Source organism: Musa acuminata, chromosome BXJ2-10 (assembly GCF_036884655.1).
Source record: "Musa acuminata AAA Group cultivar baxijiao chromosome BXJ2-10, Cavendish_Baxijiao_AAA, whole genome shotgun sequence".
NCBI lineage: Eukaryota > Viridiplantae > Streptophyta > Magnoliopsida > Zingiberales > Musaceae > Musa > Musa acuminata.
Window position 1 is genome coordinate 29,213,799 of NC_088347.1, and position 14,856 is coordinate 29,228,654.

At 41.7% G+C, this 14,856-nt stretch overlaps 3 protein-coding genes across 6 annotated transcripts; 1 reads left to right on the forward strand and 2 right to left on the reverse strand.

The window, feature by feature from the left end:
• Nucleotides 1-442: 442 nt before the first annotated feature.
• LOC135624988 (3-oxoacyl-[acyl-carrier-protein] synthase II, chloroplastic-like) lies at nt 443-8,114 on the forward strand. Its single transcript, XM_065129162.1, has 13 exons — nt 443-941; nt 1,564-1,769; nt 1,937-2,140; nt 2,316-2,426; nt 2,520-2,615; nt 2,694-2,739; nt 2,829-2,908; nt 3,255-3,323; nt 3,441-3,525; nt 3,626-3,780; nt 3,849-3,929; nt 7,469-7,528; nt 7,787-8,114. Exons 1-13 carry the CDS (start codon nt 581-583, stop codon nt 7,901-7,903), a joined length of 1,671 nt encoding a protein of 556 aa, XP_064985234.1. The 5' UTR covers nt 443-580; the 3' UTR covers nt 7,904-8,114.
• A 1,122-nt stretch (nt 8,115-9,236) lies between these two features.
• Nucleotides 9,237-12,063, reverse strand: LOC135585556 (3-ketoacyl-CoA synthase 10-like). Of its 3 annotated transcripts, none has more exons than XM_065129165.1 (4): nt 11,925-12,063; nt 10,810-11,209; nt 10,090-10,715; nt 9,237-9,999 (listed from the first exon to the last, which is right to left on the reverse strand). In XM_065129165.1, the coding sequence occupies exons 2-4, from the start codon at nt 11,203-11,205 to the stop codon at nt 9,444-9,446; spliced, it is 1,578 nt and encodes a 525-aa protein (XP_064985237.1). In that variant the 5' UTR covers nt 11,206-11,209; nt 11,925-12,063; the 3' UTR covers nt 9,237-9,443. The 3 variants fall into 3 exon arrangements, with proteins under 3 accessions (XP_064985237.1, XP_064985236.1, XP_064985238.1); XM_065129164.1 differs by having other exon boundaries at nt 10,810-11,214; XM_065129166.1 differs by lacking the exon at nt 11,925-12,063 and adding an exon at nt 11,322-11,355 and having other exon boundaries at nt 10,810-11,214.
• A 530-nt stretch (nt 12,064-12,593) lies between these two features.
• LOC135624989 (protein WHAT'S THIS FACTOR 1, chloroplastic-like) lies at nt 12,594-14,609 on the reverse strand. Of its 2 annotated transcripts, none has more exons than XM_065129167.1 (2): nt 14,210-14,609; nt 12,594-14,080 (listed from the first exon to the last, which is right to left on the reverse strand). In XM_065129167.1, the coding sequence occupies exon 2, from the start codon at nt 13,974-13,976 to the stop codon at nt 12,594-12,596; it is 1,383 nt and encodes a 460-aa protein (XP_064985239.1). In that variant the 5' UTR covers nt 13,977-14,080; nt 14,210-14,609. The 2 variants fall into 2 exon arrangements, with proteins under 2 accessions (XP_064985239.1, XP_064985240.1); XM_065129168.1 differs by having other exon boundaries at nt 14,161-14,609.
• Between the last annotated feature and the right edge of the window lie 247 nt (nt 14,610-14,856).

A 14,856-nucleotide genomic window follows, 5' to 3' on the forward strand; every position in this document is an offset into this window, starting at 1 on the left:
GGGGTTGGAGATTAAAATCCTTTTGAATGTGTTGATTAGTTTGATGGATAAACATTTTTAAACAGAAAGAAGAATTTTATGGAACACTTTTCTGCATAATTGTTATTTCTAACTATTTTTACTTATTAGAACAAAGAAAAAAAAAACTCTTTTTTTACCTTTTATCTAACTAAAAAAGAGAACTGTTTCAATCATCTATCAATTTCTTCCTGTCATTGCCAGAGAGAAATTGTAAGTAATAGTAAATAAGTAGCACTAATAATAATAATAATAATAATAATAATAATAATAATAATAATAATTCCCCTTGTCGTGAGTTAGGAAGGAGATCAAAGATAACACATTTTTTCATATATATAATAATAATAATAATAATAATAATAATAATAATAATTTCTATTTATCACGTACGCAATGCACACTTGGCAAGATGGTTCGCTCCGCCATCTCCAACCTCTCCTCCTCCACTTCTGCTCCTTAAACTATACCTATATTACTCTACACACAACCACTCCTCTCTCTCTCTCTCTTCCTTTTGTCGATCTCTCTCTCTGTACATCTCCTTCTAGCCCTCGTTGCAATGGCGGGAGCGGCCGTGGCGTCGCCCCTTTGCACGTGGATTGTCGCGGCGGCGTGCATGTCCTCCTCCGCCGCTTCCGACCAGGCGCCCCCCCCCAAGTCGGGCCGGAGGTGGACGACGATGGCGGCCCCCACCCGCGGAGGCCGCGCCCACCCCAGGCGGCGGCTGATCTCCGCCAACAGCAACTCCGGGATCCAGGGCATCGTGAGTGCCTGCCTCGCCTTCGAACCCTGCGCCGACTTCCGCGGCGCCGTCGCGTCGCCTCTCTTCGGCGACGGCGGCCTCTCGTCTCTCTTTGGGCTGTGGAACGCGGAGGCCCACCGATGGCGGCGGAGAACCGCCCGCTCCCGCGCTGTCTCTGGTAGTGTGCAATCGGCAAAACCCCGTTTCCGTGTCTTCTTTCTTATTTATCGATTTGTTTATTGGTAACTAAACCCTGATTCATCTCGATGTCTTTTTCCCTAACCCGCTGTTGTTGTCCGTCGGATAAATCTTGACTCTATTGATCTGTTGGATATGTTTTCCTAATCTCTGTATTCTCGTTTGCGAGATCTAGGTTTGTGATTAGTTGTTGTGCATGGAGATTTGGGTTCAAGATTGTGGTGTCACATTGCTTGCATGAAGAATCCTTTGCTGCTTAAGAATCCTAGTTTAAGATCTGTTTCCTTGGTTTGTTGTGGATGGCATGTGGAGCCACACTTAAGTATCTCCTTTGGTTGGCTTGGCGCACTCAGTTTATTTGCACCTCGTCCTTGATGACCCAATGTTCCTTTTGGTACCAATGTCTTCTAGCAATATTGTTTCCTTCATTTTGGTTTTATGACGATGGGCGGGGGGTTGCTTTATGTCCAGATCATGGAAAACTAAAATCTTTTGTTGCATATTGATGAGTCGCATCACATATGGATCTTCTTACAAAGTGATGAGTGATTCTCGTCTATGGAAATTTCTGTGTTTTCACTAATATGGTTTGTGGACAACAGGAAAAGTGATGGCAGTCGCCTTGGAGCCAACTAAGGAACTTACAGAGAAGAAGAAAAGGCATATAAAAAAGAGGAGGGTTGTTGTGACTGGCATGGGAGTGGTTACTCCTCTAGGACATGATCCGGATGTCTTCTACAACAATCTCCTTGAGGGTGTCAGTGGCATAAGTGAGATTGAAACGTTCGACTGCTCCAGTTTTCCAACGGTATATTATTTTGCTGAGCAACTTGCTATTGATGTTTGGAGATAATAAAAAATCCATTTTAATCTCTTTATGAACTACTCTTGATGAATGGGTTGGCCTGTGGGTTCAGTTTAATATGGCAAGAATTCTTTTTTTATTAGAGTTCCTAATAACAGGCTCTTTTGTAGAGAATTGCAGGGGAAATTAAATCTTTCTCGGCAGATGGGTGGGTGGCACCGAAACTGTCAAAGCGGATGGACAAGTTCATGCTCTATTTACTGACTGCTGGCAAAAAAGCATTGGAAGATGGTGGGGTCACAGAAGAAGTCATGAGCCAGTTTGAGAAAACAAGATGTGGTGTGCTGATTGGGTCTGCAATGGGTGGGATGAAGGTACATGTTCTCCTCAGCATATATCTGAATAGATAAGCTCCAAAAATTAGCACAAGCCACATAGTGAAACTTGGCACTTCAATGAAGTTGTTTACATTTAGTATTGTTCTTTTACATTCCATTGGCTTTCCATATTTTGTCAGTTTTATGCTTATCATAATGCTTCATATCGTAGGTGTTTAATGATGCAATTGAAGCTTTGAGAGTGTCATACAAGAAGATGAATCCCTTCTGTGTACCCTTTGCGACCACGAATATGGGATCTGCAATGCTTGCAATGGATCTGGTCTGCCAAATGACATATTCTTGGAAATCAGGATAATATGACTTTATGTACTTGGAGACATATACTAATTGTTCATGTTCTTGTTGTCCTTAGGGGTGGATGGGCCCAAATTATTCAATTTCAACTGCATGTGCAACTAGCAACTTCTGCATTCTAAATGCAGCACACCATATCATACGAGGTGAAGCTGTAAGTTGTTCACTTCTTCCCACTGTCAGTTACCACCAGAAGCATGAAACTTGTGTGATTTTTTTCTAAATATTGTAGGATGTGATGCTTTGTGGTGGATCTGATGCGGCAGTCATACCAATTGGTTGGAATTCTCATTTTCATACAGCAACCTTTCATGATTGTGACCAACAGCACATATGTGTGACTACATGGTCATTAAATGTTTTGCAGGATTAGGCGGTTTTGTGGCATGCAGATCACTGTCACAAAGAAATAATGATCCCACCAAAGCTTCACGCCCTTGGGATGTTGTACGTAGTTTTGCTTTAACTTGTTATTCTATCATCAAAGTTACTGAAGACTATCTTAAGATACTGGACGGCATGTCTCTATTTGGCTTTTCGTATAGGTGCTGATCAAGTTTTAATATTTTAAACAAACCATTTATTGCTGCAGTGTGGTGATAATAGTCATGTTGGGACCCTGAAAGAAACCATCTTAAGTGGAAAAATGTCAGTAAAGGAGAACAATAGATACTTTAATTAACTGAGCATGTGTGGACCTCTCTGCATCAATTTTTGATGTTTCCTCCATTTACTATTTTTATTCCTATGTTAGAGGTATGAAACTAATCTATTTTTGATTGATTATCATTAGGATCGTGATGGATTTGTTATGGGGGAAGGGGCTGGCGTGCTACTTTTGGAAGAACTAGACCATGCTAAGGTTAAACTAGGTTCATATTGTCAAATTCATAGGATCATCTCTTTACTTGTATTTTTTTTTTTCTCTTGCAATTGTCTTGTTAATTTCTTTCTTTATTTTCTTTTTCATTTTCTGCAGCAAAGAGGAGCAGAAATCTATGCAGAGTTTCTAGGAGGAAGCTTCACCTGTGATGCTTACCACATGACCGAACCACATCCGGAAGGTAACAAAATTTTTCTGCACATTACGTTTGTAAACAAATTTGTATTGCATCTGTTTTTTTTTAATTCTTTTAACAATCACATGGGCCTTTGATAAATCAGGGACAGGCATTGTTCTCTGCATCGAGAAGGCACTATCAGAATCAGGAGTATCCAGAGAGGATGTTAACTACGTAAATGCTCATGCAACTTCGACACTTTCTGGTGATTTAAAAGAATATCAAGCTCTGATGTGTTGTTTTGGCAAGAACCCTGAGGTTAGTGATTAAAGTTAATGTTGTCTTATTTCTTTTTTTTCTTATTAACTAACTAAAAAACTTTGCAGCTGAGGGTGAATTCTACAAAATCAATGACTGGTCACCTGTTGGGTGCTGCTGGTGCAGTCGAAGCTGTTGCTGTTGTACAGGTAATGATTTCTAGCTTTCTTTATCTTGCTGGGTTTAGCTTCTGGGTATCTCAAATTTTGATCTCTCATCCTCACAAAATGCTTATCATGGCATTTGATGATAATAGTCGGACTATTATTTCTAAGAAATACTAATTTGTTCTGTTGAGCGTAAATAAAATAAATAGATCAGAGAGCTATGGATTACGAAATATCCATCTTGACAAGAAATTATCTGTACATTAACATGTTTGTGACAAGGACTATAGCTCAATTGGTAGAGCACCTTGTTTACATGTGCCTGAATCTTACATATTCTAGGTGTGGTTAACTCATTAGGCTTCATTGCTGTCATTGGATATGTTGGTTTATCAAATCATTTATTAATGTTTCTAAAATTCTTTATAATCTTGACTCCACAAGGAATTATCACCAAAATTAAGAAATATCACATGGATAACCATTGGGTGTTTGAGGACAATTTAAGATAAATCCTGATCATAATCCAAATTTGGTTAATTTTTGAAACTTTGGAATTAGATGTTTAGGTTGGATTTGCAATGATGAGGTTTGCATGATATGCCGACTTGATGAACATGAAATCAGACAAGTTAGACAGTAGAAACAAAGGAATTCAAGAAATTGGAAAGAACACTTTTAGAGTAGTGAACTGATTATCAAACTGATTGCTCCTTCATGTTCGTAGTGCTTATATGACCAATAAGCTTACATATTATTGATGTCTGGGCAGAATAAAGTTATATAGTGTTCTGAGTGATTAAGGATCAGAATAAGCATGTTTGTTGCCAAGTTGGCAGCATTAAAGTAAATTTCATGCAGATAATCACACTTGATAGGTGAAGAAGTAGATAAAGCAGAGCAACAGATTCAACAAACTGTTGCATACAGAGTTGTAGAAAACTCTGAATGATTGTCATTGGTGTTAAAAGTGATTGTGTAGAGGGGACCAGGCTTTTTAGTGATGACACTATACAGAAGCATATTTAGTTTATCCTGTAAGTTAGAAATAAAGTTAGGATCAATACAAACAATAATGTATTTTGATGTCATTTGATCATCTTGAGTCCATCAAAATTAGATGGAACTGTAGACCATAGACATAAGTAGAGTGCAATCTTAATGGATATGGAAGGGTGGATTTGGTCGAACAAGGCCTTCATGTTGCTCCGAGATTGGTTTGTATAAAAGCCTTTGAGGGATCTCTTATTCAAGGCAGGGCTTTAATTATGTAACTTAAATTCTCCAGCATTGCAAAGGCCACATACACATGAGTGTCATGGGGGTTAGAAAGCATTATCAGGTCCAGGTATCAGTGGAAAATGGAATGTTAAAAGAGAAACATGGTATGGCTTATTTAACTGTAGTTGACAAGAAGAGCATTGTACAGGACAAAAAGGTTGGTGGAGCTCAAGCTTGTGTGAATTGGTAAAAGTGTGAATGGAAATAACTACCTAGAAATAAAGAGACAGAGTACTAGTGCATGTGTTGATTTGTAAAACAATAATGTCAGAAACTTAGATCCCATTGATCCTTGCTGAAGCTAGTTTTGAACATTCCATAATTAGCCAGGATTACTGATTTTGAACCCAGGTCAATCCAATGTGACTGGTTTTGGGTGATTTAGTTGCAACTGATTCCAGTTGATCATTGTTTCATTAAGGGTTTCGGTATTGAGTTGGTCTGGTCTTTGGCATTATCATGTGTTGATCAGCCAATCCTGCAAACCATGCAAAGGAGGTAACTGTCAATATCAAATTTATTGTTTTTAAGAATTTCAGAGGTCATGTAGCTATTTTGGTGATTACCTAGGTTTGGAAGGAGTACAAGATGATACAAAGTATAGAAGATAATGGGTATATGATGATTGCTGGCTGAGACTGATTTATAACTATGAGATCTTAGTCCTAGATTTTTTATTAGTTTAATTTTAATTTGGCTTTTCACATCCAAGAGTTGGTTTATGTTCTATCATGTAACATGTGATAGATGATGCTTACTGCTTATTCATAGCTTATGGCTGGTTGATGTTTTAGCTGAACAATGCTTAACTATCTTATGGCTATTTGATATTTAAGGCATAGTTAAACAATGTCTAACTATCTGGTTTATCTGGTTGCTATCAATTTCAGATATGAATGTTGAATGCCATCTTGCCTCATCCGCATCCAAACTTCTTATCGAGATGCTTGGCCTTGTCCTGGAATCAGGAACTTTTTGCACAATGCATTATTGAGAGGATGACACTAGCATCTAATTCCATCAAGAAGTTAATGACCTATCCTCGTCTCCTTTCCTTTCATCCTTCTCTATTTCAAGTGTTAATGGAACAGTAGCAATCTCTCCTGTGAAATAGTCAGAGCCACAAGTTCTGTTTTGACTTTTTTTGTGGTTTGTCTATTTTCCCCTCCACCTATGGCTACCATATGAGTTTTTGGCTTCCTTCCATACCTCTCTTATCTTTCCTTTTTTGAGTTGACCAAAATTGGCTAGAATTGGTCCCAATTCTGAGTGATGTCTAGTGATAATTTAGCCAACATTAGATAAGCCATGGTTAATGCCAGTATGGATCGAGCATATGGTTTAAGAATTGACTAATATGAGAAACTGTATTTTTATCTTTGAGTATGATATGGAGTCGTTTTCATTTAGTGTCAGATGTGGGTGGCTGTGTATGGATTTAAATTTTGTTTGTACCAATCTGATGGTTGACCAGTCTACAAACAAGACTATTTTGCTGCATCGAAACAATGTTTACCACCTTGTGAGCCTACTGCCTACCATACGAGACTTATTGGGTGGTAAAATTACCAATACTCGACTGTATCACTCAATAAACCTTTCGTCCGAGGCCTGTACTAACAATTTTTTTTTTTTAAATCCTATTTACATCCTACCACTTCTTTCTCTTTCTCCTCATCCTCCTATGCCTCTGGTTCTGCCTCGGCCTCATCCTTGTCTTCTCATCTTTTTATCTTACTGTTTTTTTGCTTCCTCTGTCATTGCTATCTCCTCTTCTCTCTCTATCGATTTGGTTGGTGGGTGTCGACCAGTACCGATCTGTACTGTTACTCATCCAACACGCCAATCTATATAGGTATGAGACTGAAATTTTAATCCTACTGTTGTATGACATATAATAGGAAATATACCATAAAAAATTCTTTGGGGCATCTAAAGTTGTGTTAAATATCTTACCTCGGTATTGTTAAATCCTAGCCTAGACATCATAATCCTATCAAAGTTAGATTTATACAAAAACGTATAGTAATAACATGAAAAAAAAAATTGAAACTTGTAAGGTAATAGGGAAAAAGAACTGATACTATGCTGCAAATTTTCCTGCAAAGCAGATGAGGATTTATTAGCCTTGCAAAACTTACTTTCATTATTAATTATGTTGAGAGATTGACTAATATGAGGGTTTTTTTTCTGATTTACTCTCAACCTATCTCTAATTTTATGTAAAGGAATTATGCACCTGTATCTGTTTTCACATTAGTCAATCACTTGCTAAGCTCTGGGGCACATCCTGTGTGCAGGCTATTCGAACACGGTGGGTCCATCCAAATATTAATTTGGACAACCCGGAGAAAAGTGTGGTATGTTCACATCTCTTGAATTTTCCTCTGCTGTGAGTACTGATATCTTTGTTCACATTGAAAATAACTTTCACACCTCCAGTCACAAAATCTAGCAAAAGATATACTACTACTTTTCAGTATGGTGATTAGTTTTGATGACTGTTAGATGAAAAGCCTGATCAAGCGACAGGCTTGATCATATGTTTTGTCATATGTTTTTTTTTTTTGGTTCTTTAATATTGCTAGAGATTAACTGTTGAGTTCGATTTGATTCAGGATGTGAATCTGCTAGTAGGTTCGAAAAAGGAAAGATTGGATGTGAAGGTAGCAGTATCTAATTCCTTTGGGTTCGGTGGGCACAACTCATCTATCCTGTTGGCACCTTACAAGTAATAGTGGTATGGTGGTGCTAAAAAACATGTTTGAAAATGGCAGGCCAGCATCAGATACCCCCTGTACCCTAGTTTTTCTTTTTTCTTTTTTTGTTTTATCAATTTTCCTGATATTATTATTCGCTGATTCCACATGTTTTAAGAAAGAATAGATCAGTTTTTTTCCCCCTGTAAAACAAATATTGTTTGTCATAATATTTGTTCAATCGGTATATGCGTCTGAGATGCTAAACAGTGGTGCTAAAGTTTAACTAGCACACCCAGGGAAGGAAGCACGAACAATATGACCACATTGGAATGGTGTCAGAGACATCGGCCTATAAATCTGGTGAATGGTAAATTTCGATTCTCCTGCTGTTCCTTTACTGTTTTATTCTCGTCCTTGTGAAGTTTACTGGATGAAAGGCTTACTAGGAAAGAAGGATTAGTTGTTCCATTAATCTGACTTGCAGCCTTAAAAGAACAGTTTGTCCACCAAACTGAAAGCTGGGTGATATGGATCGACTCATTGGATCTGTTTACCTCTCACTTACTGCTCAAGAATTTGCCATCTTACAACTGGTACTTGGTACGTGGATGCATCATGTACCATTTTGGCACCAGTGTTCGTATATTGTTTGGAATGGCATCTTCTTAAGTGACAATGTCATCCTACTTCTTATCCTTTTGGAATCAGTGGTGGTGGTGGTGGTGGTGGTGGCAGCGGCGGCGACGGCACACCCTCTGTGAGAGACGTCCCTTTTTTCGTGACGTTAGCTAGTTTGCGGTGTTATCGGCCATGCGACTTGCAACTTCCAATGGTTTATAGCAGCCTCTCTTGAGAACTGAATGGGGAGATGTTGAATTTAGTCGATGTCATTCTCATCGCTTCCATCGTTTGATGTCTCCGCTTAATCGACATATGGACATACTTTGTTGATGCCCCAAATATCTTTCAAAAATATGATGAACTTAAAAAAGTCATAGAAAAAAATTATAAAATAAGAAAACGGAAAACTAAAACTTAATCACTCAACTAATTCGGGCTCTATCTTTATCTCTTTTTTATTCTGCATCGTACAATCTATCTGCAATAGTCATCCATGCTCTCCGCCTATCTTTGATCAATCATAAAATTCTCATCTCTCTCGAACCATTCTTTAAATACGAAATCCATTGGATCAACATAACCATCTACCCAACTATTTAACTTTTTCAGTATAAAAAATTTATCGGGTTTTTATAACTTTTGTATCTTGAAACGATTATAAATATCTTTGATAACTGACATCATAGATTCTTCATAGGAAACTAAAATTGCTTCTAATTCAATAAAATCATTTGTTCTAATAAAATCAATACTATCCCCATCTTAATCTGAATATTATTATTATTTTTATATAATTCTAATATCTAAAAGAATTGACATACCTGCAGATAAAAAGGAGCAAACATAAGCACATACGGTAAACCGAACAACAGAGCTTGGAGCAAGTGTCGACCACCGTGAAAGCAAACAGAAGCCACCATGCATGCATATCCCATGCGTTAGCTTTGGAACCCTAGCCGCCTTCCGGATACCGGTCGACGCAGTCGAGCCAGGGGCTCCTGTTCGGCCTCCGGACTCGCCGTGTCGCCTTCCACACCGCGCTGTTGCACTTGAACCCGGAACCGAACGCGAGCTGCCACACCCGGTCGCCACCACGCACTCGGCCTTTGGCTTCCAGGTACGCAAGCTCATACCAGATGCTGCTGCTCGACGTGTTGCCGAAGCGGTGGAGGGTCGCAAGGGAGGCCTCCATGTGGCGGTCTTCGAGCCGCAGATTCTTCTGAAGCGCGTCCAGCACCGCCTTGCTCCCGGCGTGGACGCACAAGTGCTCGAAGGCGAGCTTGTACTCGGCGATGTAAGGCTTGGTGCCAGCGGAGTCGGCGGTCTTCCTGGGGAGGAGGTGACGATAGAAAAGGGTGGCGAAGAAGAGGAGTTGCTCGGAGAAAGGGATGACGCGGGGGGCGAAGGTGGTGATGTGGGCCTTGAGTGCATGGCCTCCCACCTCCATGAGGTCACGGCTGATGCAGAGGCACTTCTTTCTTTCCTCGTCCTCCTCTTGATACACGCACCTTGAGGAAGAAATCATAGGATCTGTCACCGACTCAGTTATGGTATCTCTGCAACCAAGTACTAATTCACCAACTCAGTCGTGTAATCACCTGAAGCTCCGGCCGTCGGCGCCCTTGTGGGTCCTCACGATGTGCTCGAGTCGGTACTTGGCCCGGCGGAAGTCTCGCCTGCGGTTGGAGAGCAGGACCGCGGAGCACCCCATGCGGAAGAAGCAGTTCGGTATGAGCATCGACCGATTGCGGCCGGTGTACCAGGTGAAGGACACTGCCTCGGTGCTCACCACGACGGCGTAGCTGCTGGGATTGGCCCGCAGCATGTCGCGGGCCAAGTCGAGCGCGATCACGCCGGCACTGCACCCCATCCCGCCGAGGTTGTAGCTCAGTATGTTGCTCCTCATCTTGTAGTGGTTCAAGATCATGGCCGAGAGTGACGGCGTGGGGTTGAAGAGGCTGCAGTTGACGACGAGGATGCCGACGTCCTTCGGCCGGACGCGGCACTTGTCGAAGAGCTCGTCGAGGGCGCTGATCATGGCCGTGGAGGCCTCGGCGCGGCCTTCTGTCATGGTGGCGCAGTTGCCTGGAGAGAATATGGACTTGGGGACATAGGTCTCATCGCCGATGCCGGAGGACTTCAAGATCCGGGATTGAAACGTTAGGCTCTCCTCGTTGAACTTGCCGGACTTCCTCGCCAGCTCTATGAACTCCTCGTTGGACACCTGAGAGAGAGAGAGATAGAGAGAGAGAGAGAGAAGCATAGCAGCTTAGGATATCAACATTGACCACCATGAACGCGGGCGTGCAGTTCACTACCTTCAGATCGTCGGAGGGGCGGTAGCAGGCGAAGTCGAGGAGGTAGATGGGCCTCGGCTTCCACATGAAGTAGACGGCGACGGTGAACGCGAGCGCAACAAGGAAAGCTAGCTGGGTGGCGAGATCGTAGCTCGTCTCCTCCCACGCCTTCCTCCACAGCGCCTCTCTGCTCAGACTTCCCACCACGGCGAGCAGAGGTACGGTAGCCCAGTACACGGCATGGCCGATAAGGTTGCGGTAGCCCAGCTTAACGTAATTCAGGTTCACCGACTGAAGGAAGTCCGGCAGCGTCCGCCGCACACGGACCGAGAAGGTAGGTGAACCGGCGTCGGGGCCGGAGGACTCGATTCCGCGGTTCACGATCTCTGCCGACAGGAGCGCGTGCTCGCCGGCCATCTCTCTTCTCTAGAGAAGCAAAAAGAGCTTAGCTTGTGGATTGTGTGATTACGAAGCGAAAACGATTATATATAAAAGGGGGAGGTGGGTGAGGAACAGCTGGTGTTTGCACCAACCAAAACCGAAAGAGAGTGTAGCTGAACCACCAGACTTCCCAACGATCGAATTAAGGTGACCTGTCTGAGAATAATTTATTTTCCAGTGGAAGTGTGAATTAAGAAGGTGAACCACCATAATTTCTTTAGAGGTTGGATGGCTATACTAACTTCCAGCCACTAGTTTTCTGGGCCTGTTGGAATCGACCCTTTGAACCACCAAGTTATCCAACATTTTAGCCCTTCATGTACGTGATTGTACTTTATATTATGTGTAGGCAAATCATCCCTCACAGTAAAATGGAGGAAACAAACATATAGTACAGTTAATTACAATGAAAACAAAGTAAAATGTGAAAAATTAATGGCTCAGAAACTTATGAAAGCAGTAGATATTGGCATAATAAAAAAAAAAAAAAACCATGCAATAGATCGGTAGCGAAACTTGATTCTGAACAAGATCTCACCTCTCTTTTACCTTTTTACCTATTTGCCTTGTCTAACAAAACCATTTATGTTCTTAATGATATCATGGGAATAAGACCCGTCAACAATATTTAGACACCAAAGGAAATGCTATCATTTTGAGAAAGAATAAATAAAAGTTTAGCAGAATCTTCTTACTTGGTGCGAATGATTCTTGAATTCTTGCTCTCTCTCGGACCGTGCAATGGAGTGCAAAGAAGAGATAATCCGCATACTCCGATTCATGTCCATTCCGAAGCTCAGTTCTCAGCTCAACGAGCAACAATGAACATCCACTGCCAAAATAGGTTGCGGAAACACACCACATTTCTTAATCATTCTGATTCCACACCCTATTTTCCAGCTCACATCATTGAAGCGAAAAGGGCCTGTGTAAGAACTATTATTTGTTTAGTCGACCAGAGTTAGCAATTAAGTGCATACCTTAAATAGGCATAAAAAAATATCATGCATATCTTGGCAAAAATCATGCAGCATAATTAAAACAATGATCGGCTTGAGGATTTTTAGTTTGTTACAGGATGTACAATCACTATGAGACAGAAAAAAAAGCATGACAAATTCTAATAATATGAACCAATCATGTCCTGGCAAAAACTTGTATAATTTGGAACAAATATAGCCTTGAGGATTTTAGTTTGTTACAAGATGCACAACATATGTGAGACAGAAGACAAGCACAACATCTCGGATAATTTGAAACATTATAATTCATTTATTATCACAAAACCAGCATATCAATTAAAATTTCAGACAAGACGTCACCAATAAATCATGCATTCAGCATGAAGAACTAACCTTAAGTACTCAATCTTCATATGCCTCCTTTACCTCTCCGACATCCATCTCGGATTCATCTATAATGGAAGAATCATCCATCGTACCAAAGATCTCTCCATCCTCAACTTCCATCAAACTACTTCTATTGTCATGATTCCCCTCGATCAAATCATCCTTAGAATCAGAGAAATCACTATAATTGTTTATTCTCTTCCTCCTCCCTCTATAACCAGTAAGTCTGAGAATTTTTTCCTTCCAAAGCACCAAAGGGCATTTGTCTATCAACTCCGAACGATCATATGCTTCTGTCAGAAAGACACTAAACCGCTTACCCCTTTCAGAAACGTAAAAAATGCCAAAGTGTTTCAGAAGAAGCCGCATTAGCTTTTGAGGCATTACAAATTCCCTCCGAAAGTGCGTGAGGTGATCGGTGACAAGCCTCTTTTCAATGGTAAAACTCGATATCTCATGCATAATGGCTACTGCCCTTTTATCAAATTCCTGTGATCCAGGCATTAGTCCTCTTGCTTCAGCATAAGGTGACAGGTATGACCTCTTCTGAAAATGCTCAATTCGTCCACCATGTCTAAAGACCTTACCATAGTTTGGTGGAAACTTCATTGGAAAAGGCAGACAAAGAACTCCAGGCTCCCCTGGTGGCTCTGAGATAATTCCTGTTGCCACAGCTTTCTTCTCTATCTCTGTAACTGCCCAAGAAGGGTTCCATGCTGTGAGTTGCAAATACTCATCATCTTCTATTCTCCTGACTTTGAAGTGGTCAGGGAACATATGAATCCACTTCGTCCTGAAATCATACGGAAGGCCCATGTCTCTCCGAAAATGTACTATCTTATCGACAGGAAGCCTTTTATCCACAGACATCATCAGGAGCCTCGTAACATGCTCAACTGCCTTCTCCGAATGCTCTTCCAGAAGCCTAGCCTCTTCTTCTACGAGCTCCTCGGCTTGCTCCGTAAGTCCGCACCATAGCACTCCCTTCTTGTCCCTGTAGATCTCGAACAGCTTGGGCGATTTGCGGATGAAGTCCTCGACTTTATGGGGCTTACTCAGACTGATCTGCTGCCGATACTGCTCCAACCGCTTCAGTGGTATTACTTGTTCGGGCTCTTTCTTCAAAACCTCCATTATGACCAACACCTTCGAAGCAACCTTCCAGCATTCCGTGACAACTTCAAGATCATGCACCCGCTTCTTCTTGCTTCTGTCCTGGACCCGTCGACTCTTTGCCATTGATCGCTTTTGCAAGGCTGAGTGAAGCCAATCAGGAGAAAATGCACCTCTTCCCGTCGCCACAGTTGAACATGATACACTATCACCGAAAACATGCAATAGGAGCCGTCTACCAACCGATGCAAGCCTCAGTACATCAGAAGCACCACGGCCTGACATTGATTTGACTAATTTTTGTCAAATATAACTCAAAGGAATATGTTTCTCTTATTTTTCAATGCAACCAGGATTCCCCTTCGTGCCTTGGTAACGAGGACCTGTGGCTGGACCACATAACCACACAATGAACACAAGAAGTATGATCGAAGAAGCTTCAGAGTATATAGAGAAATCAAATTTGGACCTCAAATAATCTGGTAGCAAACCATCTGAATCCAACGTCACCTACTCACCAGTATGGTGCTCGTTAAAATGTCCAAAAGAAATTCATCTATCGATATGGGAGAAGGGGTCGGTGTGCCACGAGCGAACCGAATTTTTAACGTCGATGTGACGCCTTCTTCAATCCGACGGAATCCGCCGGCCGGCACGGAGTAGGAGAGAGGATAGTGGGAAGCGAGGTTACCGCGGCGCCGATGACCAACAATAGCAATGCGCCGCACTCCGCCTAATCCACGTCTTCCGCTACGCCTGGCCTCGGTCGCACATCCAGCCCTCTGTGCTAGCCTCGAGTTCGAGCGGTTGGCCAAGGTCGTCGAGCAGACAACGAGCTCTTCCGGGCAGGAGTCCGCCTCACTGGAGGAAACCGATAGTGAGAGAGAGGGCTAGGGCTTGGCTTAACGGGAAAGAAGAGCCGGCATGACGGCCCGGTTTGGTTCGGTCCACTAAAAACACTTCCGTTTTCTATTACCAAAGTAGAAAACTGTAATACAAAAACATGAAACAACTTCACTCGTGTCTTCTACTGTTTGAATGATTGGGAATAACTTGTACGTCGTCGTTATTTCTTCCCTTTCTTTCTTGTTTTTCTGTGCTAGGATGGATCTCGATAAATACATAATGAATCTGAATCAGAGACTCTGACACGCATACTTGTATA